Below are 26,039 nucleotides of genomic sequence, written 5' to 3'. Positions count from 1 at the left end.
CCGGTCAGCTTCATAACTAACTTATTTGCCCTTAAAGTACAGTCAAATACAGTATAGGAATGTTGTAAGGGATTCTGCTGATGAGGAAAGATATATCAGAATAGCAATTGTTTATTCTAAATTCATCTCGATTTCTGTAATCTCCCTGGTTCATGACTTGCTAAATCTTATACAGGCATTATCAATTTGGAACAGTAAGAAGGAAGCATTTAGGCTTACCATCTATGATGTAGGCTTATCACCATTTTATGGTGTCAAGATAAATGACTAGCCATGCAATTGGAACTGGTATTTTGGCACCTAAAGGAGCGCTTGGGTCACCAGGCTGTCGTATGGTCCATATTTTCTCAGACCTTGGTGAAAGTGTTATGGAGAACCAAGCTTCTGTATTAAAAATTGAAGATGAATTATCCAGATTTGTATATTTTTTGTTTTTAGAAATAGTTTTAGTTTTCCATATTGTAATTGTATATTCCAGAAGATTTCTGGCTCCTGGAAGTGCTCTGAAAATACTGAAATTTGGTTTGCCTCTGAAATACTTTTTCAATAAAGTTGTAGAGGGGAGATATGAGTAAAGCCCAGGGGCTACCATTTCCATTTAAGCAACAAAATAGAAGAATATCAATACATATCCTTGATACTTATTGAAATATTTATAAAGATCAGTAAGCTGGGAATAATGGGCAATTGTGTTGAAGCACTAAACATAGTTGAAAAGTAGAATTTAAATATGTATTAGCAAGACTAGAATCTGAGTCCCTACTAGATTCTGACTTATTCCATATACTTCTATTAGCCTCAGATATTTTTTATTACATAGTAATAAATGTAATGACTTACAGTAGTATCATTTTCACTTACAAAGCACTTAGGAAATTAAAGGAATTAACTCTTGTTATCAGGTAAGAGAGACCAGGATATCCACTTGTCTCATGACTAAAGTTTGCCTTGTAATTTGGATTAAGGGAAAGTCATTGGTTATATGAAGTAGACAACTATGGTTAACACTGCTCTTATTTACAGAGAGAAAGCGGTTGGAAGCCAAGCAACGGGAAGACATCTGGGAAGGCAGAGACCAGTCTGCAGCTTGAACATCACTCAATGAAAGGGATAATTCCATGAATCAGAAAATGTTTCCATAGCCTTCAGATAAGAGGATCCTTCCAGAGCTCTATGTACATGCAGATGTGCATGTTAAAGAGATAAAGTGATCGAGACAAGGACTGACTGGGTATAGAAGGAAGACAGACTCCTGTCTTCACTCCTAAATGCAGTTCTTTGGAATCACCCTACTGTGGTGCGCATAGTAGGGAGCCATCAGCTAGGAAGAAACGTGGGAGATGTGAATTCCAAGAGTGCCTTGGACAGGGCAAGTCATGTTAGCGTGGGTCACACTTCCAAGATATTTAAAGCAAATACAAAACAGAACAGAGGATTCAAACCGCAAGTATGGGAGATTTAGGCCCTGCAGAGGCAGAGCATTCCTTAGTATCTCACAAAACAGAGTAACACCGGAGGCAGAGTAGGGGGTGGGTAGAGAGCAGTTAGTACAAAGAGACAGAACAGTGTCTGGTTTGCTTGGCATACACAGAATCTGCACTGCCAGTTCCAGAACTCCAAAGTTGGTCAACTACAGGAGATGCGGGTATTTAGACTCCAAAGTTTATACTGAGCTCAGTGCCTGGGACCGCTCCAGCTGCAGTGCAGCCAGTGGGGATACCAGCTTCATTCCTCAGAGTAAACCAACCTCGGGAGCTGTGTGCCAGTTCTAGTGAAAGCAGTAATACCATGTTGTAAGAGGGAACATTAAAGCCTGTTTTATGACATATATCACTGTGGCGTTTGTCGGTTTTTGTCATTCCAACAAAGAAATAGGAGAGCAGCTTTTTTCTTATCCTCATGCCTGTAAGGCTGTGCATAGGTTAAATGGATCTGTTGTTTTTATTGAATCCCAGTGAGTAGAGAATTGATCTGATCATCTCTCTGCCTCAGTATACTACAAAAGTGATTATCCTGGAACTGGTATGTGGTAGCTCCTCTCCCCTTCATATCTTCCTTGTACGCCCTCATTCCAACCTTTTTCTTGCTTTCTGCTATCTCTGCAAATCTGATACCCTGAAGAAGACATGTGGCACACCAGCGTGTTCTTGGTATGATCTTCTTAACCTATGCCAGAGGCACTTGGCAAGCAGCACCAGACCATCCGTTACGATGACAAGCAGCCAGGATAAAATAAACACCTCTGGGCAGTGAGAGATTTCCTAAAGGATGTGGAGAAGTCAAAGCCATCACCGCAGGCTTTATCCATCTCATATCTGCATTCTCAGTGTTTTTAGAAAGTAGTTCTGCACTGAAGAAATGGTAGCACTAGACCTTAGGATGCTGAGGTGGCAAGAAGTAGTGGCTCATTGTGCTTTCAACTAGGGCAACAGCCTCATTTTTTTAATGATTTAGTGCCCATGACAATGATGAATTATTAGCATTACCTAGAACATTTTGGAGTAGGACTGTATTCAGATGTTTCTCAAATGACCCTGGCCTTGGATCTTGATCCTTACCCAACTATCCCTGCTGCTATCGAGATATTACAGCCTTCTCCCAGTTCCTCAGCATTGTTTTCCTCATTCGTGGTCAGTTCTACTAGTGTCCTTTCTTCATGTTCAGTGACTCCATGTCAAATTTAGGGATTAAATAAGTTGTTCTCTTGACCCTCTCCACTAGTACTTCATCCAAGTGCCCCTCTCTTCGGCCTATAGCAACAAGACTTGTGCTCTCTGTCTTCATGGAACAGACTTCTCTAAGATAGGTCTGAACAGTACAGCTCCATTCGAAAGGAAATGCAGAGAATTGCAGCCTGACTTCATACTGAATGGTATACCTCTGAGTTATACCTTTGCTCTGTTTTGATTCTTCAAGGCCAAGAGTGACCTTGGGCAGTACAAAAGAGATGACTACTCCTGTCACTTGCCTGTGAGGATGCTTCTTCCTGGCTACACTTTAGCTTTTAAAGGCATTGTTAATGGTAACATATAGCCCCATGTTTATTTCCCAGTTTTCTTGTAATCTTCATAATTTCAGTAACTTATTTTGGTTCTCATTCTAATGCTGTATGCTAGTAGCCTATCCTTTTTTTCAGCCAATAGTCAGCCACCTCTAACTTTCAGATTTATCCTTATAACCAGACCCAGAGAAAGGATTTTTTTTTTAAGCCTACACTTGAAAATTATGGAGTGCTGCTGCTTCTACCATTAGTAGAGAATGTGCTTTTTAGTTACATTATTCAAGTAGTTGGGATTGATGTACGCTAGCTGGAGGTAAGAGCTCCTGCTATGGCCCAGCACAGACTATATTGAGCTTTTCCAGATGGGAATTAAATCCTTGGGCACATCCAAGCTATGCCTTCTCAAGCTGAGTTAGCTGGAGACACCCTGTAGCTGCCACTGGCGCCTTTGTTAGATATTCAGGAAGACAGCTAATGTACTCTGCTGTGCATATGTGTTGAACATCTAAATCTCAGGATTACCTGGAATTTAGTAGAAAAGTACATTTCCCATGAGTTATGATATGCTCTTCATAGAGTGAAAGTCTTTGTAGAATAAAGGTAAGTTAGGCTTCTGAAGAGTAAGCTGACATTCTTAGCACCTTCGTTTCTCTGAGGCTAAAGTATGCTGAGGTGAAAGTCTTGACATTTTTGGTTCTACCTGGAATTTGGTGGTTGGTATTCTGTTAACATTCCTCATCTTGTTATAAGTCATGCCAGCCACCAGTCTTCCCATGTCCTTCCCTTTCAGCTCAGAGTTGTAACAGCACAACCCTTGTATGGCCTTTTTCAAGAATTAGAACTGGCTGCACCTATCAAACGTGTGATGTGGGCAGCAAGGCTTAGACCAGAGCTGGTGGCTGGCTGCCTGGCCTCCTTTTTTGGTCCCTCTTAGAAACTGGATCCAGCAAGCAGCTGTGGGTAACCTCCCTGCTTGAATCTAGTCATCAGTCACCACATGCTCCCCTGCTAGCTGCACATTCTTTCACAGACCATTAGCTGCATGTGTGAGCATAATGTTGTTACTGTTTGGGGGATGTTTGCTGGATCCAACAGGAAATCAGTCCTTCCCTTGTTTACCTAAACTGCCATGCCAAAATATAATGCTCCCTCTGCCTAATGAAAGAGACGAGGGAGTTGAGGAGAGGGAAGTTTGGGGATAAGGAAGAAAGCACTTCTTTGTATTCACAGAGGGTTCCCCAGAACATGTCCCTTTTTACTCCCTAAGGAGGGGGTAGCTCTTGTGATGTGGTGGCTCTTGTGATGTGGTGGGGGTAGTGCTGCTGTAAATCTCCTCCATCTGCTACCATTTATTTTGGCTTCGCAGCCTTGATTATAGAAGTTTACAATCCTCAGACTTTACCTTCTTGCCCCTATCCTTCACCGCTTAACCTTTCTAACCCGTGTTTCAGCTCTAAGCCTGGGGAGGCTGACTGGGAAGCAGACTTACGTCTGATTGGAGAAATGTAGATGGGCAGTCATGAGAAGCATGTGTGCCCTGTGTATCCCAGGCCCTGGCTCCGTGGGAGGGAAGAGGGTAGGTCTGCGGTTCTGGGGCATGTATGTAATCACAGCTGGTCTGGTCTTTGTAGCAGTCCATAATGAGCAACCTTTATTGGCATTAGGGTGTCTGTCCTGTAAGGATCATCACTTAAGTGTGTCTCAGTGGAGAAAAGATCAAGAATCATGTCAAGAAGACCATGGGGTTTTATTCTACTTGAGCAAGAGCAAATCACAGCCCCATTAAGCAGGAATGGTAGCCTTTCCCAGGTTCCATCCTTAACTAAACTGACTGTTCCCCCTTCTGATTTCTCCATGGTCTTCTGTCTCTTGCTCTGCCAGACTTGTTTTCATATCTCTGTAGAGATGAGTGGCTTGTTTGATGTTCTTTCCATGGCAAAAATTTATTCAATGCAAAGTTCACTTCAGACACTTGGTTGAGACTTGAAGTTTAGACCAATCCTGAGATGTGTGGTGATCCTGAGAGAGATCAGACTGCCTGCCAGGTAAATGGTCCATATTATTTCCTTGGCAGAGGCCCTGACGGGCTGGGGTCCATGTTACCTCAGCAGTCTTTCTGCTTGGCCTACTCTTGCTGCTCTGTAGGAAGGCCCTATCTGGCCATTTCTGTGAAACTTGCCCCTTCTCAAGCACTCAGTAACTGTTGGTGTTGGCCCATCAGGCAATAAGGGGATGCCCGAGGTCTTTGCTTCCAAGGATAATAGAAACACCCATGTGTGTGTGGTAGGATAAAGGTAAGGACACTAAAGAACAGAGTGTGAAAGGTGAGTTCTAAATAACAACAGATGAAGAAAGGATTGAATCCACCAGCTTCTCTGCTAGTTGTGATTTTGATACAAGTTGTGTTGCTTTGAGCTCCTAGCAGAGAGCTAACACTACCTGCTGTGTATTTTGGTCCTCTGTCCTATACTCCTCCAAGACATTTGCAAAGCACCACTTAGATGGGGGACTGGGCCGTAGTCCATCCCTAAGAAACTGAGAGCTCCTGAACCGGATCTCTGTGGCAAGATTCAGGGATGACTGGGTTTCCTTATAGAAGAGGAGCTCAGCTGAGCAAAGCCTGGAGGCTGTATTCCATAGGCCACAGGCCCTTAGGGGCAGGCCCAGAGCCATCCTGAGGGAGCAGTACCATCTGGATTGGTGATCTTGCCATCAAAAGGCTTCCTGAGCAGGTTCTTGGTGCCCCTTGGCACTGGCCCTTTTCCTCTGAGTTGTGACTCTGTGAAGGGCATGGCTCCAATAAGCTGAGGTATCTGGTGTATCGGCAGCAGCTAGGAGTGTGCACTGACAGCTTCAGATGAGGTTGTTCCTGAGACGCTGTTCCTGCTCCAGGGAGAGTTCTGCATTGGCTGGGTATGAATTCCCTGTGGGCCAAAGGAAAACAGGTAAGTAGCCAACCTTAACCACAGTCTCATCCCTTCCCTGACAACTTACATAGATCCACTCTGCCCAGCTGATCCTTTATATCAAGTCAGTCATGGCATGGGCACAGACAGCAGTCATTCTATAGAAATAGGCCTGGGACAGGTGTGTGGTTTCAGGAACATCAGGAAGAACAGGCTATTGATTGGAAAGAGTTGTGCTAGTTATTCTCCTTTGTCCCCCTCCCCAGGTTCATTCTCTGCCCATTTTTTCCTCTGTGCCCTAGGAAGCTGACACCTAGCGATTACATCACTCTGGCTCCTTTGTCCTCTTTTTTGTTTGTTTGTTTGAGTTGGGTCAATGGAAAGCAACAGCAGAAGGTCAGAGGGTGGAAGGAGAGAGGCCGGATATTCCTTCCCCTACTTTTGCCCTGTGGTTCTGGCAGTGATCGTCTAAGACTCCTGTTCCACTAGGTTCACCCTCTTTCACAACTCTGGCTTGCACCTGGCTGCAAAACAGCCCTTGCCCCTCTTCAAGCCTAAAGCAGATAACGGTTTTCTACTTTCTTTATGCTTGATGTCTCAACACTCCTTGTTTTCTTATAAGTAGACCTTTAATTAAATAACCTCAGACTCTCACCCAAGTGTGCCTTCTGTTTTCCGCACACTTCTGTTTAGCCCTGTTGGATCCTAAACACTGGCAAGAGGACCTGCAGGACTGCATTATTTTTCTTGCCCTTGTCACTGCCTGGGAACTCTTGCAGCCTGATTCCAGCATTATGGAGGATCTGCTGTCTCCGTGTGCATAGCCTTGGATTCCAGTTCCTGGTTCTTCTCAATATCCCTGTTTCATTTAAGTGGCAGCACAATCTACTCAGCCACACAAATTCTAAACCTTAGACTGTTCTTCATCTTCTCATTTTCGTCCATCTGTTGGCACCGTTATTTTTTGAAAACCTAAATGATCTTTTGCCTCCTTGACTGAAACTTGTCAATAGTTCCCAGAAGCCCACAGGATAAAATCCATTATCTTAGAACTATCACAACCCTCCCTGCAAAAAGCTCTAGTACTTAATAGGTTTGAAGTATACAGCCTCATTTTACAAAACAGAAAACTCAGGTCGTGATTTCCTCACTGTCCTCCAGCTAGAAAGTGGTGGGACTGGATTCGGGTGACGCCTTCCGAAGGCCAGTCCTGTGCTCTTTCTCTACTCCTCCCATCTTTGACTTTGGCCCCTCCTTCAAACCTCAGATCAAATGCTACTTCTGTGAAGCTTTTGCTAGCCCCCAGTGGGTTGCTTTCTGTCTGTGCTTGCTCAGCATTCGGTCCACACAGTAGTAGTATTGGGGCTATTTGCATGTGTGCATACCCTATCTGACACTTACATTCCCAGTGTCTGGGGCACAGCGTTCAACACAACAGTGGGCCTTAGTAAATGTTTGTTGACTGAATGAACAACTCTGCCCCATCCCACCACACATATGCAAGTATTGAGTGTGAATGCATATCCCATAGCAAATACAGGCATTTTTAACCCTTAGAGATAGAGGGAGTCTACTGACAGAACAGCCCCTCTTCTCTGCCCCCACTGGATCATGATGCTTCCTTTGACTGATGCCACCAATCCTGTAAGTGGCCCTGTTTTCCATGGTCCCCTTCTTGCAAGCAGTGATCACAGCTGGAGACAGCAACACAGAGCAAGAGGACTTCTACGTTTGCCTGTGAGGACCCTAACCCTAACTTCTGTATGAAAGAGAAAGGAAATATAATGGACTTGAAAAGAAAATCCTGACATGGCTTGAGGTGACAGGAAAGATTCTAGGACAGACTGGATACTGAGTTTACAATCAAACAGCCTTAAGTGCAAGCAGGGATGTAGAAGATGTAGTTATTGGGTGAAGCCGATGGTCTGACCAGTTCTAGAAGTCTGCCTTGTAAGATGTCAAAGGGAATGCATCTCTGTTCCATCCATAGCCTTTTACGCACCACACACATACAAGTCACACACTGGAGTGTGGGAGCAGAGGGTACATTTACAGTCTTCCAGCCCCCTGAGCCTATAGATGGCTGATTCCGCAGTGGCTCGGAGTTACCTGTGTGGCAGTTGTGCAGCCAGACCCGGTGCCCGTCATACTTGCAGCGGCACTGCAGCATATTGTTGGAGAAATCTGACTCTGCCACTTCATAGTGGGGGTTCACAATCACCTGGAGTGAAAGAGGGGACAACTGAAAATGGGTGATTTGGTTTCTGAATGAGTTGATTGTGGCTGTGACAATCCTTACATGTGTTTCTATTTGCTTCATTAATTCTTACAATTACCCAGGAGGTAGGTACTGATGTTCCCATTTTACAGATAGGGACTGAGAAGTCCCAACTGAGAAACTGATTTATCCAGTGTTCACTGAATCAGGACTCAAAACACAGGTTCATTGGATCCAGCTTGAGTGTTACTTCCCTAACAGGATAGCTCCTTTAAGTGACAGGCCTGTCGGAAACCCTATATGGGAAATTCTTCCCTTCATTTGCCCTCAGGGAAAGTTGTGGAACATCTGGAGGAAATCAGGCTCTGTGGGGAATCCCCCAGCCGCCTTACCTGGAAGATATAGTTTCCGGGACCCACATCTGTGATATCCACCCATTGGCAATCAATGTCATGCCGGTAGGTGTCCCAGCAGCCTACAGTCACTCCCTGCTCTCCAAAGTTGGCACATGCGTAGCGCCGCTGCAGTCCTGTAAGGAAAGGGACAGACAGTTTTTGAGGCAGGACGAAGCACTCTGCTAGGTCTTTTATTTCCTTTACCAGTTCAGTGTCATCATGCCCAGTTCACAGATTAAGGACTGTCAGAGCTAGAATCCTGCTATGAATCCAGCACCATAGCAAACCACATTTGTGACAAAGATATGATTTGTTTGACTGCTCCAGTGCAAATCCCTGTTGAACTAGGAACTGTGGTTGGAAGATTCCAACCCTCCTGTGCTAATTTATTTGTGCATCTGCCTATCCATCCTTCCAAACCTCTAAAGATCCAGTGTTTACCATGCAGTTCCTAAGGGTTAGGGACTGCAGATATGCAGACAGGAAGCAGACAATGCTTGCCCTCAGAGAGCTCAGCAGAGATAGGACAGGTCTGCAACTCTTCTCCAAGATAGAAAGTGCTGAGTGTTTTAAAAGAAGAACAATGTGTGTGGGGAATTCAGAGGAAGTAAAAACCTCCTGCGTAAGATTTCAAAAGGTAAGAAATTGCCTTGAATGCTAACTTTTCAAACCAAGATCTCCAGGTGCCTTGGGCTGCTGAACAGGGCAAAGAGAAGCCTGATCCCAAAGGGGCTGAAGAACATAACAAGAGGAGATGCTGATAGGTGCTGACAGGAAACCACATACCTGTGGGGCAGTTTGTGTCCTCCAGACAGAAGCTGGCCTTGTGCCCCTCAGCCACCTTGGAGCCATTGAGAGTGAGGAGGTCGTAGTGGGTGAAGACCTCAATGCTGTGGTAATGCCTGCAGAAGGGGTAGAGCTGTCAGTGCGGCAGCAACAGGAGAGGGTCCTCTCTGGAGGGGCTGGTAGGGAAGACAGGCACCAGACCCCATCATGACCCGAGAGGAAAGTTATAGTAGGCAGTGCCCTTCTCCCTCCCAAACCCGAGATTAGTGTGACATACAGCCTCCTTTGCTGGCACCCCTGCCAGGCAGCAAGTACAGCTGCCCCCACCACCTAGGGTCTCAACCCAGGCAAGAGGTAGAAGCCCTGCCCTGGTCGCCTCCAGGAGGCTGGTGTCTGACAGCAAGGCCTGAACTGGGGGGAGAGGTGGGACACCGGGTCTGTGAGCAGCCTAGGAGCTGACCTGCTGGGAAGAGGGTCCCTGTCAGCCTGGGACCAAATTGCTACCATTGTTTCCAATTCAGTTATAATGACAGCTCTGTTCATGCTACAGGGAAAGGTGCTTATTATCTCAGGCGAGACCAAGTCCCAGAGTCATTGCCCATTCCTCTCCACTTTCTCCACCCGTGGCTGTGTTCTGAAGAAGAAAAAAAAATTCTGCCTTTGTCACAGGCATTGTCTCTCCCTCTCTGGTCTGGAAGCTCCTGATAGGAAAGAATGTTCATTGTCACTTTTTTAGTGCCAGTCTGTTCATGCTGTTCTTTGAGGGCCTTGCCTTACTGCTGAAGGAATCAGCGAGCTTTTCCTGCAGAGCCAGCACCCTGGATGGGATGTCTATTTTGGGCCTCCAGGTTCCTGGGAGTCCCCACTTTACCTAGCTTCTGAAGACAAGGCCTATGATCCAACATAGGAAAAGTGTCAAATACCATTCTAACAGAACAACTCTGCTGGCGGTGACACCTCTATGGGATGTTGCTGTGGGAAACAGACCCCACGGGCACCATTGACATAGTGAAGGCGAGAGTGATGGAGGGGCAGGTGGATGCCGCTGTCCTCACTGCCTCCTGCGGGCAAGGCCAGCAAGGAGAGTGCACACCCCTCCCAGGAAAACTTGCCTGTGGCCAGGGAAGGGCCAAACTGCTCCCTGGACCCTGCTTTATGTTTCTAACCCTGTAGTGCCAATGCATGGGCAGGCTCTAACCTGTGGCACTGGTGCCAAACCCAGCTATCGCGTCCAGTCTTTGGACGAAAGTCAGTCCGGCCCAGGTTGTAGATCTGTGTGGAGAAACGCAATAGGCGCCGGTATCCGTAGGGCCAGTCCATGTGATCTGCAGACTTGGAGAGGCAGTTCTCCTCGTGGGCACAATACAGCTGGCTGAGCGGGCGGTCCTCCAAGTAGGCCGTCTCCTGCACTAGCTGGGCATTCATCACCAGGTCTGGTGCACCTGGGGTGGCAGAGGGCATGGCAGTGACTCAAAGGGTGGAAAGGCAGCCAGTCTTAGTCTCCAGCACAGAGGGCAAGCTTGCCCCCAGATTAAACCCTCCGAGAGGACCCCACAAAAGAAGGGCAGTTTTAAGAGTCAGGAGATGGTGAGTTCTAATAACATTTAAAGGAAGTCTATCACCTTAACCTGGGAGGCAGCTACAGTGTCATGGTTAAGCTTGCTGGTTTTGGAGCCAGGCCACCTGGGTTCATTCTTGGCTTACTTTCTGACTGTATAATTCACTAGCTCTATAACTGCTTAACCATTTTGTCTCTCATTTTCATCATCTGTAAGATGAAGATAATGGTGATATTAATGTGATGACACCTGTAACATGTCTGGCCTAAGTAAACATGCAGTTGAAGTAAGCTAGTATTTATTTTGTAAAATGCTTTTAAGCCTGTAAAGTGCCTTTATGTAGCTTAGTTCATATAATCCTCTCAAAAAGCTCTGCTGATACTTAACCTGGATACTTTGCCTGTACTGTCACTAAAAATCACTATCACTAAAGTAGTCCTGGGCGGAAGTGAGGCCCTGCCACACCACTGACCACAGCGTGCATGCCACCTGGGCAGGCCAGCCGCAGCTTGCCCCAGGCTGGAGCCATCTGCATCTGGCAGTTGGCCATGTGGGGTCCTGTGGTATATATTGGAGAGAGCCAGGAAGTGCCCACTGACAATCCTAGAGTTTCTTAGGGAAAGAAGGCGAGCTTTCAGAATGAGAAGAGAGAGTAAAGGAAAGAAAGCAATGTGAAAAACCAGGTTACAGAGACTGCAGATTGGCTGGCTGTGCCAAGCTGTCGTGAAGGATCAAATGTGTTCAAGAAGAGAGCTGCCACTGTAGGCAGTGGAGCAGGGAGGGGTTCGAGGTTCCCAGGAAGGGGAGTCAAGTGGGGAGCAGGCTCCCCACGTGCTGGGAGGCCTTGGTGATGGGGAGGTCCACTCTGATGCCCCATCCCTGCAGCGGAGGGTCTGATGGATGGGCCCAGTGTTCTCCCCAGGGTGCCCTGGACAGAGATGAAGCCAGGAGCTCACTGACAAAGGTTAAGGATGTCTTGGTGTCAAAATTTGACCAAGAAGAAGGTCAAGTGGCCACTTGGGTTGATGCTATCTGTAGCCTTTGGACTGGATATAGTCCATCTTGGCACTCACCTGGTTGGGAGATGTCAGAGATGCTGCTGCCCTAAGAATCTGGGTTTGTGGGGCAGAGCAGTGCCACAGATGGCCTTGTCCCAAAGCCTTTTGGGTAAATCCCATAGCTCAGGAAGAGAACACACAGCTGGGCTTTGGCCCCGGGTGTGCTCATATTTGTATGTCCTCTACGAAGCTTTCAAACTGCTTTTCTGACTACAAACCACAGTAAGAAATACATTTTATGCTGTAACCCAGCACACACGTTGTTCCAAGGAAAAACTGCCCTTGCTGTTTTCTGTCCTGTTTCATTGTTTGTAACTGTTGGTCATACCCAAAGTTGAAAACCGCCATTCCGTGTCCTTGTGCTTTCTCATGTTCTCAGTTCTTTCTCACAATAACTCCGTGAGGGGGCAGGGTATGGATCCTGATGGGTGATTTGGCCACACAGCTGGGAAATGGCAGAGCTGGTACTTTCATTCCCCCGTGCTGCTGGCTGTAGACCTGGGACCAGCATGCAGGGCCCTCCCTGATGGGGAGCACAGGCCTACCTGTCCCCAGCCCTGTGAGCCCTCCGTCACTCACTGTCCATGCAGGAGACTCCCGCCAGGAAGCGCCCGCCACCGTGGGAGCAGTGCACCGGCCCGTGCCTCTGGCACTGCTGCAGAGCCAGCTCTGTGCCTGAGCAGCGCACCCCACTCATCACCACCTCTTGGGTCCTCGGCGTCCCCGACCAGTACCAGGTTTCCTAAGAAAACAGCCAGCGTCACCCAGTCAGCGTGCCTTTGGAGTCCTCCTGACTCCCATCTGAGGTGCGGCCTCAGTCATACCACCCCCACCAGGTTGTGTGCAGCCGGGGCCCGAAAATCTTTAGTGATGAGAACCCATATTCCCTGGGGCAGTCCATGACACATTTGGACCCTTCTGATGTTAGAAATCCCCTCCACATACAGAGGTAAAATCCACCCACTGTGGCTTCCACTATTGGCCCTACACCCCTCCCTCCCCCAGATGGCAGAGGAGGGTCCTGTTCCCTGCCCCTCTGCCCGGGGGCTGTGCTTCCATTTCCCCAGCTGCTCCTCAAGCAGCCCAGATCATCAGTTGTGCTCAGGGTTGCCCAGTCCGCACTGTGCGGCAGCCAGTGTGGGTGCAGGTGCAGAGGTTTCTCTGTTGCAGTCATGCCTAAGTCCTCTTGATTTTATTTTTTGATGTATTTTTAGATCTATCCACTTATTTCCCCTGGACCGCCTGGTCCAGTCCAGCCTCATTTCTCACCTGGGCTACTACGATAGCCTCCTGAGTGTGTTTCCTTGCATTCATGTTAGTCTCCACCAACGTTTTCCAAACAGCAAAGGAAGAAATCTTTTAAACATGTGGATTGCAAGCTTTGAGTGATCTCGCCCCTGCCTCCTCTGCCCTCATGCTTGACAGCACTCTCGAGAGAGAGCCACACTACAACCCCGGGCCCTCATTTCCTCAGCCGAATCAAGCTTTCTCTGGCCACAGGGCTTTTGCATAAGCTGTTCATTCCTCCTCCACCTTGTCTGACTAACTTCTATTCATCTTTCCTGCAGACGCAAATGTGTCCCTCATTGACCATTTCATCAGGACTATGTCTTCTTGTTTACCACACTCTTCCCAACACTCAGCATCATGTCGGCTCATAGTTTCACTCAGTAATGAATTGCCAAATGGGTAAACAGGCAGCAGCTTTAGCACGGAAGTTTTGGACCTCAGTCCAGGAAGGTGAGAGGTCATACGGAAGAAACAACAGAGGGACCTACCTTGTAGGCATGGATGGCAAAACCCAGGCCGAGCTGTCGGCAGGCCACCATGGCTTCGGTGAGCCCCCAGTTTTCACTGCACACACTCCCCCAGCGTGGGACCCCGTTCACCTCCACCTGCACCTCCAACAGCCCCTCCTCAGGGATGCGCCCACCAGCCAAGCGCACCTGCAATGGCGAGGGGTGTGTGAGGAGTGGGGTAGCCTTGCAGGGAAGAGCTCAGGGCTGCAAGCCTGGAGGGCTGCCCAAGCCAGCTCACTGTGTCGCCCTAGACAAGACAGTCCCCTTCTCTGCCTTGGTCTCCTTCTCTGTACGGTGAGGACAGTGTAGCAGGTAGTCTCTAATGTCCCTGCCTGCTAGAGAAATCTGACTCAAAGTGCCTGGACCAGGGCTCCTCCTGCTCTGGCACTTGCCCTCCACCATTAACGACAACTGGCAATTTGCAAAGGGCGTTCGTGTCCCTCGCCTCATTCACAGTGACCCCCTGAGAGCGTGAACCCCGTTTTACAGCGGCACCAGCGACTTGCTCGCAGTCCACGTTAGCACTGACACTTTGCCCTGAGCATCCCACACAGACTCCCTCGTGCCGACAGCCCTGTGGCCCTCTTTCCCAGGCACCTTCTTTCTCAGCTTCACGGGACCTGAGATGGGTGTGGGAGAGCACATCTATCTGCAGAGCCCCTGTGACCTCTGACATTTCGGAGGGGCTGCAGCCAGGTCGGCTCTAAGGGAAGGCAGACTGGTGCCCAAAGCAGAAGCGCTAGCTGCTTCTCCTGGACCTCTCCCCTCTAGCTTGATGTGGTGTTCTGGGGGCTCCCCAGGGTTTCCCGGCCCCCAGCCTGAGGCCATGCTCAGACCCAAACTCACCTGATTCTGAAAGCCCATGTTAGGGACATTGCACCTGACAGCAGCATCATTCTCATGTTGGCAACCATTCTGGGACCCTTCCAGGGCAGGGCAGTCGCTGAGGGTCTGCTCATATCCCCTGCAGCGTACCTCACTCAGGTGGATGGGCCCTAGCCCTAGATGGGAAGAGAGGTGCTGTGTGCGAGGCTCCATCTCCGTAACCCCACACTTGTGGCTTCCCCTTCACAGAGGGGGAGAACTTTCTGTCCCGGCCCTGTCACCCCAGGGTCTTCAAGACATGGACCAGTGGCATATCTAGGCCTTCTAACCCCTCCCCAGGCCGCCTCACTCACCTTGGCCCAGCCGGGCCCCAAAGAGGGCCTCCCGAGCAGAGCCAAAGCCCAGCTGACGACACACGACACTGGCAGAGATGAGGTTCCACCTGTGGTCACAGACCGTGCCCCACTGGCGGTTCACGAGCACTTCCACCCGGCCCTCGCCCACCTGGGCCCCGGAGCGCAGGCGCACCCTCGGCTCCTGCTGGGAGAAACCTGCTTCAGGGACGGCTGAGGAGGCACCAGCAGGGGCTGAGCCCCCACAGCGGGATCCCCAGCGGGGGTCCTTCAAGCTCCATGGTGGTGGCCAGAGCCAAGGATGAGGAGTTCCAGTCCTGCTTCTGACTTCCCATAGCTGTCACCCTGAATAAGCTGTTTTTCTTGATCTCCATTTCTTCAATGACCAACCACCCCCACAGCCTCATCAAGGATGCCGTCTCAAGTGTGGCGCTGAGGCATCTGTACCACCTCACAGCGTCTGTACCACCTCACGAGACCATCTCAGTGTGACGCTGAGGCATCTGTACCACCTCACAGCGTCTGTACCACCTCACGAGACCATCTCAGTGTGACGCTGAGGCATCTGTACCACCTCACGGCGTCTGTACCACCTCACGAGACCATCTCAGTTTGGCGCTGAGGCGTCTGTACCACCTCACGGCATCTGTACCATCTCACGAGACCATCTCAGTGTGACGCTGAGGCATCTGTACCACCTCACGGCGTCTGTACCACCTCACGAGACCATCTCAGTTTGGCGCTGAGGCGTCTGTACCACCTCACGGCGTCTGTACCATCTCACGAGACCATCTCAGTTTGGCGCTGAGGCGTCTGTACCACCTCACGGCGTCTGTACCATCTCACGAGACCATCTCAGTTTGGCGCTGAGGCATCTCTACCACCTCACACACACTTGCTCATCTCCTCTTTATAACAAAGGGGCAGGCTCAGGATCAGTACTGGCACTCAGTGGAATGTAGTTAGGATTTAATTACTGTTTTTAAGGTCACCTTCTATTCAAGGCAGGTGATGTCAGCTTTCCATTTATGGTAGGGCTATAAATGATCCCTTTTAAATACATTCCAAGGTTCTACAGTTCTGTGATTCACTCTCCTCCTCCCAGTCTGGTTCCTCTCTCCTGCGTGTCCTGGACCTCCCTGCACCCCCCACCAGGCAGGGTCCCGCCCGTGCCTCCAAGCTGTGGTGTGGGTGCAGGACCCCCAGGGCTCACCTCTGCCCGGGATCCTTTGCGTTGTGGCTTTGTCTTCGGTGGGCGGAAGCGAGGCCCTGCCACACAGCTGACCACAGCGTGCATGCCACCTGGGCAGGCTGGCCGCAGCTTGCCCCGGGCTGGAGCCACCTGCACCTGGCAGTTGGCCATGTGGGGCTCTGTCCCCAGGCAGGTGACCTGGTGGATCCAGAAGGAGTTCTTATTCGTCAGGCTCTTCAGCCTAGAGGACAAGGGAGACTGAGGGTGGAGGAAGGGCTGAGGGAAGAGCTTTAGGACTAAGGGAGGCCAAGGTAGAAAGGAGGGAAGGGGAGGGTAGGGGATGGGATAGAGGTCCTTCATGCCACACCCCTTTGCCTCCTCCCTCTAGGGTGCTGCTCCTCACCTAGACTTAGGGTCCCTCATCTTCAGATCCCAGACTTTCCTGTTATGGGAGAAAACAGATAGGAGGTGGAAGGGGTGTGGAAGTCCCACCCTCTGCCACCTGGTTCCTCATAGTTGTCCTTAAGTTAGCACAGGACTTTACATTTTGTAAACTTATTCACAAATCTTATTTCAATGCTGAGCTTCACAGCAGCCCTGATAGGGTGGCCACCTCACAAATAACAATTTTACAAGGAAGGCAAGCAAGGTCCCTCAGCCAGTCCTAGAGTGGGGACAGGCGGATCAGCCTTGCCCTCTCCCAAGTCCAGAGGAAGGGGAGCATTTAGGGAGGGCCCAAGAGAAGGGGCCCTCTAGGGACAGGTGGGAGGTGAAGGCCTTGCTGCTGGGGGCGGCCCACCCAGAGACAACCAGGCTACCATCAGGCCTGCCCTCCTCATGGGTGGCAGGCGAGTCAGCGAGACCCAGGTGTGCAATTACCAGGCAAGGGGAGTCAGGCTGCATCCCAGGATCACCAAGGATGGAGCCAGGGGCTGACCACCACCCCTGTTTCCTCAGGACCGGGTTCCTCTAAGTCAGAGACACAAGGACACTGCAACAAGGGCCTTCTAACCCTTTAGGGAAGCAGGATGAAACTGATTGGGGTGGCAGATGACTCAGACGTACTACGGGAGATTTCTCCCTTGATGGGAAACACACAAGTCCTCCCTGACACGGATCTGGCAGAACCATGACTGTGGCTGTCGTTTACTGGTTGATGCAATCAGCTGTGACAGTTCCGCCTTGTTTCTGACAGAATATTTTTATGTCTCCTCTCTCCAGGTGCCCCATCCCACGCCTCGCTTAGACGCAACCCAGTCACAGCCTGGCTTGGATCAGAGCTGAGGAAATTCAAGAGGGAAGAGTTGGGATATTCGCAGTGGAATTTAGGATGGAGGCCCAGAGGCCCTCCCCAAAGCCCTAACACCAGTCACTGGCTGAACTGAGGCCAGAACAGTTTGTCTAAACTCTACATGTGGGTGTCACTGAAAGTATCTGCAGGAAAGTCTAGTGTTTTAACCAAGGACACGCGGTTTTATGTTCAACTGTTTTCACCAGGGGGGCGTTCTGTACCTAGTCAATTCTGTTGACATAATTCGAGAGTGCAGTGTTTATTTTCTGACTTTCTAGGTATTTCCCAGGATCCTGAAGGTCCTCCTCATTCACTTTCCTGTTTATTATTCTGAGACACCCATGAAGCAAGAAATCCGGGCACATTCCTCAGTAGGGCCTGTTTTCTCTCCCCCAGTCCCAACACCTGCTGGATGTCCTGCCACAGACAACACCACTGCCACTCAGTCCTCACTGAACTCTGCGAGGTCCCACATGCCACACACATCACAAACTCACCTGCGTGCACACTTACTTGCCCCTCACATGAGTCCACACTCAGGCTCATGCACACACCCTACATCGCATGCATGCACATGAACACACACTCAGTCCCTGCCCCATAACCCTGCCTCCCGTGGGGCCTACACCAGCCGCCCTCCTACCTGTAGTAGTGGCTGTCGACAGGCACCTCGCTGGGGAAGCCCAGCATCCCGCACACCACCCTGCTGTTGTTCATGGTCCAGCCCTGGTCACACACCTGCCGCCAGTGGCCCTCATACTTCACCTCCACGGCTCCCTCGGTCACTGGGCTATGCTGCTTGGCACTGGCAAGGATGGGCTTGAGCCGCACCTCCTCCAGCCGCCGGCCCTGCGGGGTGCACAGTCACCTGTGGGCGTCGGGACTCCTGCTCCTCCAGTGGAGCCTGCTGCAGATCTTCATGCAGAAAGGCTGGGGCTTCGAGCTTTTAGAGACCATCCCACCCAGCCCCGTCATTGAACAGGCCAGGAAACTGAGGCCCAGAGAAGGGGAGGCATTATCAAAGGCCACAGAGTAAGTGCAAGGCAGAACCTCAGCTTGTCTAAGCCCTTTCCCTCAGTTCCTCGAATTTGTCAAATTGGAGAGAACAAGGCAGATCTGGCCTCCACTGGGATCAGGATGGGAGTCCTTGGAGTTTGGGAGGCTTTTGCTGGGCATGGAAGGGCCTTCTCCGTGCCACCCTGAGAGAGCTGAGATGGGCATAGACCAGCTGCTGACCACAGCAGGATCCTATGGCCCACAAGACCCCCTAACCCTAGCCCTCGGATGACTTAGACCAGTGCAGAGTCCCCATCACAACACGCTGCATTCAGTGGCCATGGCCAGCTGTCCTGAGGCTGGAGCCTGCCTGGCAGCAGAGCCCTGCCCTGCCCTGCCCGCTCCTGTTGTTTGGCTTGGGCTGTTTTTAGCTCAGGGTTGTTCGTGCTGGGAAGAGGCAGCAATTGTGGCCAGGCCTCGTGGATGAGGGAGCCCCTTACCCCACTGCTGTCTCCCTTATGGGAACAGCTTCTGTGATTCCCAGTGGGGTCAGCTCTGGTCCTCTGGCCTGCCTTGCCTCAGGCTGGGGCCCTCTATTTATGCACCTGCTGCAGGGCACACTCAGGAGTCGGGGCCCCGGGGATGACGCTCAGTGCAAACTGCATTCTTTCCCCTCGCTTATCCTCTAGGCCCATCTTCTGGGAGGCTCTCTGTCCTCTGACCCAGCCCTTGGCTCAGATCAGAGCCTGAACAGCCTCCTCACCTGGGGCCCAAGGGCATTGGAGACAGTTTCAGAAAGGTAGCCACGATGGCGCCGGGGGTGGCATATCACCCCTACGTCTTCTGAGTGACTGCAGTCACTGACACCCCAGCCATTAGACCCGCACTGGTCCAGGGAGCTCTCTGTGCCCACACAGCGCACATTGTCCAGCCAGATGGGTCCTGTGGAGTGGGGGTGATGCTCAAAGATGGCACAGAGAGGCAGGTCCCAGGCTCTGCCTCCTGCATAGGACCCCACACTTACCAAGTCACCTCTTCCGAACCCTGGGAGAAGGTGGCAGGGAGGAGGAAGGTTGGGTCTCCTAGGGAATTAGTATTTATAACCCTGCCTGCTACCTCCGTTGGGCACTGGCTCTTAGATAATCTGTTTTTGGAAAATGCCAGGTAGTTCTAGGAATCAGACCTACCTGTTTGCCCATTTTTTCATTCAACATTCTCTAAGCACCCACTGTGTGCCAATTGCTATGTTCAAGGAACTTAGAGTTTAGTGGTGGTGACGGCGGTGCCCTCATTACAAGGGAGAATGGGAGGGTGGGAGCAGGGGCCATGTGCAGTTGAGGCACTCAGGAAGTGCCTTGTGGAGGAGGTCACGTGAGCAGGGTATTAAAGGATGGGTGGGTGTCAGTGAGCCCAGCCCGAGAGAAGACTGTTACCATTTCCTTGCCATCCCGCTAGGTGGCACCAGTCACTCACCCTCCCCTTGGCCATACTTGGCACTGTGGGCCCAGGTCAAGGCAGCTTCGAAGCCCAGCTGGCGGCAAGCCACTCTGGCCTCCTGGATAGCAAAGTTGTCGTCACACACGGTGCCCCATTGGCCCTGGTGCAGCACCTCCAGGCGGCCCTCCTCTGGCTTGCTCTCTGGGCCCACCAGCCGGAGCTTAGTGGTGCCCAGTGACTGTGGCCTGCTGGGAGGGGGCTGGCCTAGCAGCAGCAGCAGGAACAGAGAGAGGGTGGCTGGTGGGGACCATGCCATGGTGACTTCAAGGACAGCTGAGGCCAAGATACCTGAGGAATGAGTAAACATAACAGTGGTCACCCCCTCTACCAAGATCTCAGACCTCTGCAGCAATTTGGCAGCTCCTGGCAAGACAAAGGAAAGAAAACCCCCTCCAATGTGTGTGTGTGTGTGTGTCTGTGTGTGTGTGTGTGCGCGTGCACATAGTGGCATTAATTGAGTCTGGGCCAGGATAGCTGACTTGGTTCAAATCCACCACATTCGCCATGACCTTGAGGAAGTTTAAGCTTAACCTCACTGAGTCTCAGTCTCCTCATCTGTAAAATGGGGATAGTAATCTCCATCTCACAGTGTTGTTGAGTGTTAAATAAAACACCATATGGAAAGTGCTTAGCAAAGTCCTAGCATTGGTGAGTACACAATAGACAGCAGCTCTTACACACCTAAAGTCTTATGTGCAGGCAGACGAGGTGGTCCACCATTTGAGTCATGGGGGTGCCCCCAGGGTGCCCTCAGGTCAAGACTATCTACCCCAGGGACACTGCCACCACCTTCTGATGTTCCTGGCACCCTAACCAAATATGTGAAATGCCACCTTCACCTAGAAGGCACAGGGAAGGCTGGAGCAGAAAGCGCTATTAGATGGGCATCAAGGACTCTACCACTCATTGGCTGCGTGGCTTGGGCAAGTCTTTTCAGCTCTCTAGGTCCTGACTCTTTCTTTTTTCTTTCTTTTTTTTTTTTTTTTGAGACAGAGTCTCACTCTATCGCCCAGGCTGGAGTGCAGTGGTGCAATCTCAGCTCACTGCAACCTCCGCCTCCCAGGTTTAAGCAATTCTCTGCCTCATCCTCCTGAGTAGCTGGGATTACAGGCGCCCACCACCACGCCCAGCTAATTTTTTTGTATCTGTAGTAGAGACGGGGTTTCACCATGCTGGTCTTGAACTCCTGACCTCATGATCCACCCGGCTTGGCCTCCCAAAGTGCTGGGATTACAGGCGTGAGCCACCGTGCCCGGCCCTGACTCTTTATTTCTAAAGTGAGGAGATGGAACCACGTATCATCTGATCCCTCCTGCAGCTTGGATAGTCTGTGATAGCCTCACATCCATCTAGGTGTATGATTCATACAGATTCAATACACATTTTTGGAATACTTGCTTCAGGCCAGGTGCTGGGACACAGAAATGAAGACATCAAACACCCTCTCTACCTTCATGAAGCTCAAGCAAGAAGAATTAGGGAAGCCTTCCAAAGAAGGGACACTTAATCTGAGCCTCATTGGGCGAATAAGATTCTCTTGGGCGAGAAAAGGGGCATTCGAGGTAAAGAGAAGAGGATTAGGAAAGAGGGAAAGAGGTGAGTTTGTGCAAGTGCAGGAAGTGCCCTTCTCTTACCCCCAGATTACAGTGTGGGGGCTTGGAGGGGAAAGAGATGGAGGGACAAGCTGGGACCAATGATCAAGGGCCTTGTGTACTACACAGAGGGTTTGCCTTCATCCTGTAGGAAGCGAGGGGCCAGGGGAGGGTTTCAGGCGGTAAACAGAGAGGGCCCGTTTCCAGGAGGCTGTAATCAGATGTTCTTTGGGTCCTTAGAGAGGGGATGAGGCTGGGGGCAGGCCCTCTCCCCCTCACACAGCAGCCTTGATCCCGGGACCAGCAGGTGGTGAAGGGCATAGAGGAGAGAGTCTCAGCTGGTTAGAGCTGTCAGAGACCTCTGGAGCCACCAAAACTGAAGCTCCTCCACCCCACGGCTCTGCTGCCGATGGGAGCTGAGGCCAACCTGGAACAGGGGATGGAGAAGATGGGCTAAGAAAGCTCGTTCTGATGAGACCTGCCTCTTCCACGGCCATGGCTCCTCTTGGGGATTCATGCAGCTCATCCGCTTGAGTGGGGAGGCTCTCACAGGCCCCTGCCACTCTCACTTCCATGGATGGAATCTGCCCCACTCCCTCTCAACGGCCTTGGCCAGCAGGGCTGGGTGGAGTGGGCTCCTAAAAGTGCACTAGACAAGTTCTGGGAATGAAGCTCCGTGGGAGTGGGGATGTGTTGTGTCCCCAGTTCCCAAAATAGTGTCAGGTGTGTAGGTGGCACTCATTCATATCTGTAGTTGCATGGATGGGAGGTGGCAGCACAGTGCTTGAGAGCACAGGCTGGGCGGTCAGACTGCTGGGGTTCAAATCCTGCCTCCACCCGTTCATTTTGAAGTGATCTTGGGCCAGCGATTTAGTTTCTCCCTGCCTCAGTGCCTCCCTCTGTAAAGTGGGGATAATAATAGCAACTGCCTCATAGGATTTTTGTAAAGATTAAGTGAAGAAACATTAAACCCTTAGAAGAGCAAGCCTTCAGTAACAATGAACTATTACTATTATTACTATTATTATTATTTTTGAGACAGACTTTTGCTCTTGTCACACAGGCTGGAGTGCAATGGCACAAACTCGCCTCACTGCAACCTCCACCTCCCAGGTTCAAGTGATTATCTTGCCTCAGCCTCCCAAGTAGCTGGGATTACAGGCATGCGCCAACATGCCCAGCTAATTTATCTGTATTTTTAGTAGAGACATGGTTTCACTAAGTCGGTTCTTGAACTCCTGACCTCAGGTGATCCACCCTCCTTGGCCTCCCAAAGTGACGGGATTACCGGCGTGAGCCACGACACCGGCCAACAATGAACTATTATTAACAGCTACTGTGACAGCGATGATAGAACCGTTGGTCTAGATTGGTCCCACCTCCTCTCTGTACAAAGAAGGAAATGGAGGCCACGTCTGATCTCAACTGCAAGTCCTTGGTACTCCTCTTTGCAGCATTCTCTAGATTTGCCCCTCTTCCCTCCACCCACACTAGAGAGCCTAGATGCTCCCCTCTCCACTCCCTGAGGCTGTGCAGGGGCTGCCTTCCCATTCTCACCTCTGCAGCTCTCCCCCTCTGACCCCTCCCACGCTTCCTTTCCAGACTGAAACACTGTCTTCTGCATGTCACTCAGAGGCTTGTGGGGGCTCCCAGCTGGCTGTCCCATGAGCAGAGTGCTCTCCATTGTTTCCCATTCCATCCTCTGTGCTCCCTGGAGGAGGAGGTAGACAGCCAGGGACTGAGCCAAACCACTCCCCAGATGGCAAGAAAGGATGGGACGGATCCGCCTCAGGTCCCTCAGGTGTTAGGATCCAGTGGTCACATGGGTCGGGGCTGAGTGACAACCACGCCTTCTCTACCACCCCCAGGAGTCGGGATGCTTCTATCTCTGCTGCCAAATTGTGTCTGGAGTTAAATGTTTTCCTTTCTCTGAGTCTCAGCTGAAAAACCTGTAAAATGAGGGGGTGGCACTAGAGAGCCCCCCTATCTGACATGCTCTGATGGGGCCCAGGGTAGGCTGGGCAGGTCTGCTGTTTGGCTGGTGGCTGAAGTCTCTGACACACTGAGGAGGTCTTGTTACAGGCTGTGGACAGTCCCAGGCCAGCAGCTCCTTCCTCTCCAAGGGACCAACCTGAGGGCACAGGAGGGCTTCTGCTGTAGGACCCTGGGGTCTGGGCCAGGGAAGCTCCCTTCCATGTACGCTGCTGGAAGGTGGGGGAACGGCAGCAGGAACCAAGAGTCAGATGCAGGGAGAGCCCCTCTTATATAGGCCCCCCAGAGCTTTTGCTCACACCAGACTATAGCCTTCATCTCCCAGCCTATAAGCCTTTGCTCTCACTGTTCCTTTCCCTCTATCTAAGATTGTTAAACTCCTACATATCCCACAATGCCAGCTCAAATGCCACCCCCTCCATTAAGCCCTCCCACAAAGCCTTCCACAAAGCACATTGTGTGTTTGCTTCCTGACCCCACAACCAGACTCCACCTGTCTGTTCCCCTAGCACTGAGCACAGAGGACCAAGCTGTGCATCCTCCCTCAGAAAAGGAAGCGGCCTCGAAAGTGGCGGTTACTTTCCCAAATAAAGGAGAAGGGGACAGAGGAGAGAAGGAAGGTGGAAGGGAAAGAGGAGGGGAGGGAACTGAGGATAATAATCATACATTTTAAAATACAGATTAAATACTTATCTCCATTTTACAGACGAGAAGGTAAGGTCCAGGGAAGTCAAGTAACTTGCCCAGCCAGGATTCAAACCCAGGCAGCCTGGCTAGACGCTGGACTCTCAAAACCACCAAGAATCGATGTTGGAAGAGGGGGAAGAGGAAAGGAAGGCAGGGAGCTGACTGAAATTCCACCCCGTTCTGGTGGATTTATGACACAGGCCGTGGTGTGAGGGCACACTGGGCAGGGTGCTCTTCGCTGAATGCCGAGTGACAGATCCAAGATCTTGCCAGCTTGAGGCACAGAGGCACCTGCTCCAGGTGTGCCAGGAGATGCTGGGACCTGGCCTGACCTAGCGCAGGTGGGGAGGGCTGAAGACAGCAAATGCCCGAGAGTATTCGAGAGAGCATGGGGGGTGCTGTCCTCAGGGCGCAGCAACTTTAGCATCGCTCATACTTTCTCTGCCGTTCGGCAGCTCTTCTCAGCAGCCTCCTCTCAGCCCTGTGGCCTCCCCGGGGTTACTGACTCTGTGGAGCTGAAGCAGTGCCAACAAATGGTCTCTGAGCTGTACCTGTCCAGGCTAGGAAGGAGGGGACTTGAAGTCTTCTGCCCCCTTCCCTTCGGTGTTTCCGTCACATGCCGACCCCCCAACATAATCAGCTCCGGTCTGGATAGTTGGAGAGCCCAGATCAGCCCTGGCTCTTTGTCCCCCAAGTCGTAAGTGTGACATCTGAACCCGCCTTGCCCCTTCCCTGTCTCCTCCCTGGAAGAAGGCAGAGCAATGGTTACACACGGCGTGTACACAAACAAGACACGCAGGCACCCCTGAGGCCTGGGTGCACCACTCAGGGCGGGCCTTGGGCCAAGCTCCCCAGCGTGCTCACTTGCCCAATTGGAAGCAGGTTGGTGAGAGACTGGAGGGCCGGGCTGAGGGTGCATGGGACCCCCCCATTCCCCCTAGGCCCAGTCTCCAGGAACCCTCGGAGGCCCGCAGACCCACAGAGAGACAGAAGGACAGATGGGACAGCAAGAGGCAGACCAAGAGGCAGACGCGAGGCCAGGGGCCAGGGGCCAGGGCCGGGCCAGGCGGGGGCTCACCAGCTGGAGCGCGGACGGTCCGGGGCTGGGCGGGCGCCGCAGCGGAGCAGCGCTAACGGGCTCCCTCCCGGGCGCCCTGGGGCCTTTTTATCCGCCTGCCGCCCGCGGCCCCCCAGCCCGGAGCTGGCCGCGGAGGAGGCCCCGCAGGCCCCGCCCCGGGCGGGCCTGGAGTCCGCGGGCGCCGCGCCCGGCCTTCCGCGCGGCGCCCCCCGTCGGGACACGGGCCAGGTGGCGTGGGCGCCCAGCCGCAGCCGGCGGGGCCGGGAAGTCCCGGGGGCGGGAGCCGCAGGGGCGGGAGGAGCGGAGCTCCCGGGAAAGGGCGGCGCGGGGCCCGCGGCTGTTTTGCAGGGAGGGCCGCAGCGGCCTTGGGAGTCCCTCTCCCAGGCGCAGTTTCCTCTTTTGCCGAACGAGGTAATGACGCCTACCTAGAGTCCCAGTCTGGCAGTTCTGGTGGGTGCCAGGGCCCCCAGCACAGCGCCCTTCGCACGGGAGCGCCCGGCTGTCACAGGGGCTGAATCCCACGAGCTCGGTCACTTAGGACAATGTGGACGCCCTTTCGGGGAGGCCAGAGCTCAGTTCAGAGAGGTCGAGGTGGCGCGGTGCAGGGGTGCTCTCCTGCAGGAACAGGCGAGTCACCCAAAGTTTAATGAATACCGCCACCCCCGCCCCCGCCCTCCGTGTGAAACTCTGCGCTGCCCATTGTGCAGCTGGGAACACTGAGCCCCAGGCGCCATAACTTGCTCCTCCAGGCAATACAGTGAATGGGAGAATCCCTTCACAGAGCTGAATGATGCAGTCCTGGCCCTTGTCAGAC

At 51.7% G+C, this 26,039-nt stretch overlaps 2 protein-coding genes across 31 annotated transcripts in view; one reads left to right on the top strand and one right to left on the bottom strand.

The window, feature by feature from the left end:
* The window catches only part of R3HCC1L (R3H domain and coiled-coil containing 1 like), a 105,485-nt gene extending 103,657 nt beyond the window's left edge, over positions 1-1,828 (top strand). For all 28 annotated transcript variants that reach the window (XM_055252911.2, XM_063629021.1, XM_063629007.1 and 25 more), the window contains one exon: positions 1,024-1,828. In XM_055252911.2, coding sequence (XP_055108886.1) covers positions 1,024-1,091 — 68 coding nt within the window. In that variant the 3' untranslated portion in view covers positions 1,092-1,828. The remainder of the gene's footprint in view (positions 1-1,023) is intronic.
* Positions 1,823-25,336, bottom strand: LOXL4 (lysyl oxidase like 4). 3 transcript variants are annotated; one of them, XM_055252844.2, is made up of 15 exons: positions 25,226-25,336; positions 19,853-20,164; positions 19,143-19,321; positions 18,027-18,232; positions 16,496-16,534; positions 16,114-16,333; positions 14,901-15,084; positions 14,569-14,723; positions 13,702-13,869; positions 12,503-12,665; positions 10,505-10,748; positions 9,307-9,422; positions 8,518-8,654; positions 8,017-8,128; positions 1,823-5,925 (listed from the first exon to the last, which is right to left on the bottom strand). In XM_055252844.2, exons 2-15 carry the CDS (start codon positions 20,130-20,132, stop codon positions 5,855-5,857), a joined length of 2,274 nt encoding a protein of 757 aa, XP_055108819.1. In that variant the 5' UTR covers positions 20,133-20,164; positions 25,226-25,336; the 3' UTR covers positions 1,823-5,854. The 3 variants fall into 3 exon arrangements, with proteins under 3 accessions (XP_055108819.1, XP_055108818.2, XP_063485016.1); XM_055252843.2 differs by lacking the exon at positions 25,226-25,336 and having other exon boundaries at positions 19,853-21,370; XM_063628946.1 differs by lacking the exons at positions 12,503-12,665; positions 13,702-13,869; positions 14,569-14,723; positions 25,226-25,336 and having other exon boundaries at positions 19,853-21,370.
* Positions 25,337-26,039: the final 703 nt, after the last annotated feature.

This window comes from Symphalangus syndactylus, chromosome 2 (genome assembly GCF_028878055.3).
Source record: "Symphalangus syndactylus isolate Jambi chromosome 2, NHGRI_mSymSyn1-v2.1_pri, whole genome shotgun sequence".
Lineage (NCBI taxonomy): Eukaryota > Metazoa > Chordata > Mammalia > Primates > Hylobatidae > Symphalangus > Symphalangus syndactylus.
Note: the sequence above shows the minus strand (reverse complement) of the source record. Positions and strands in the feature narration are given on the sequence as shown.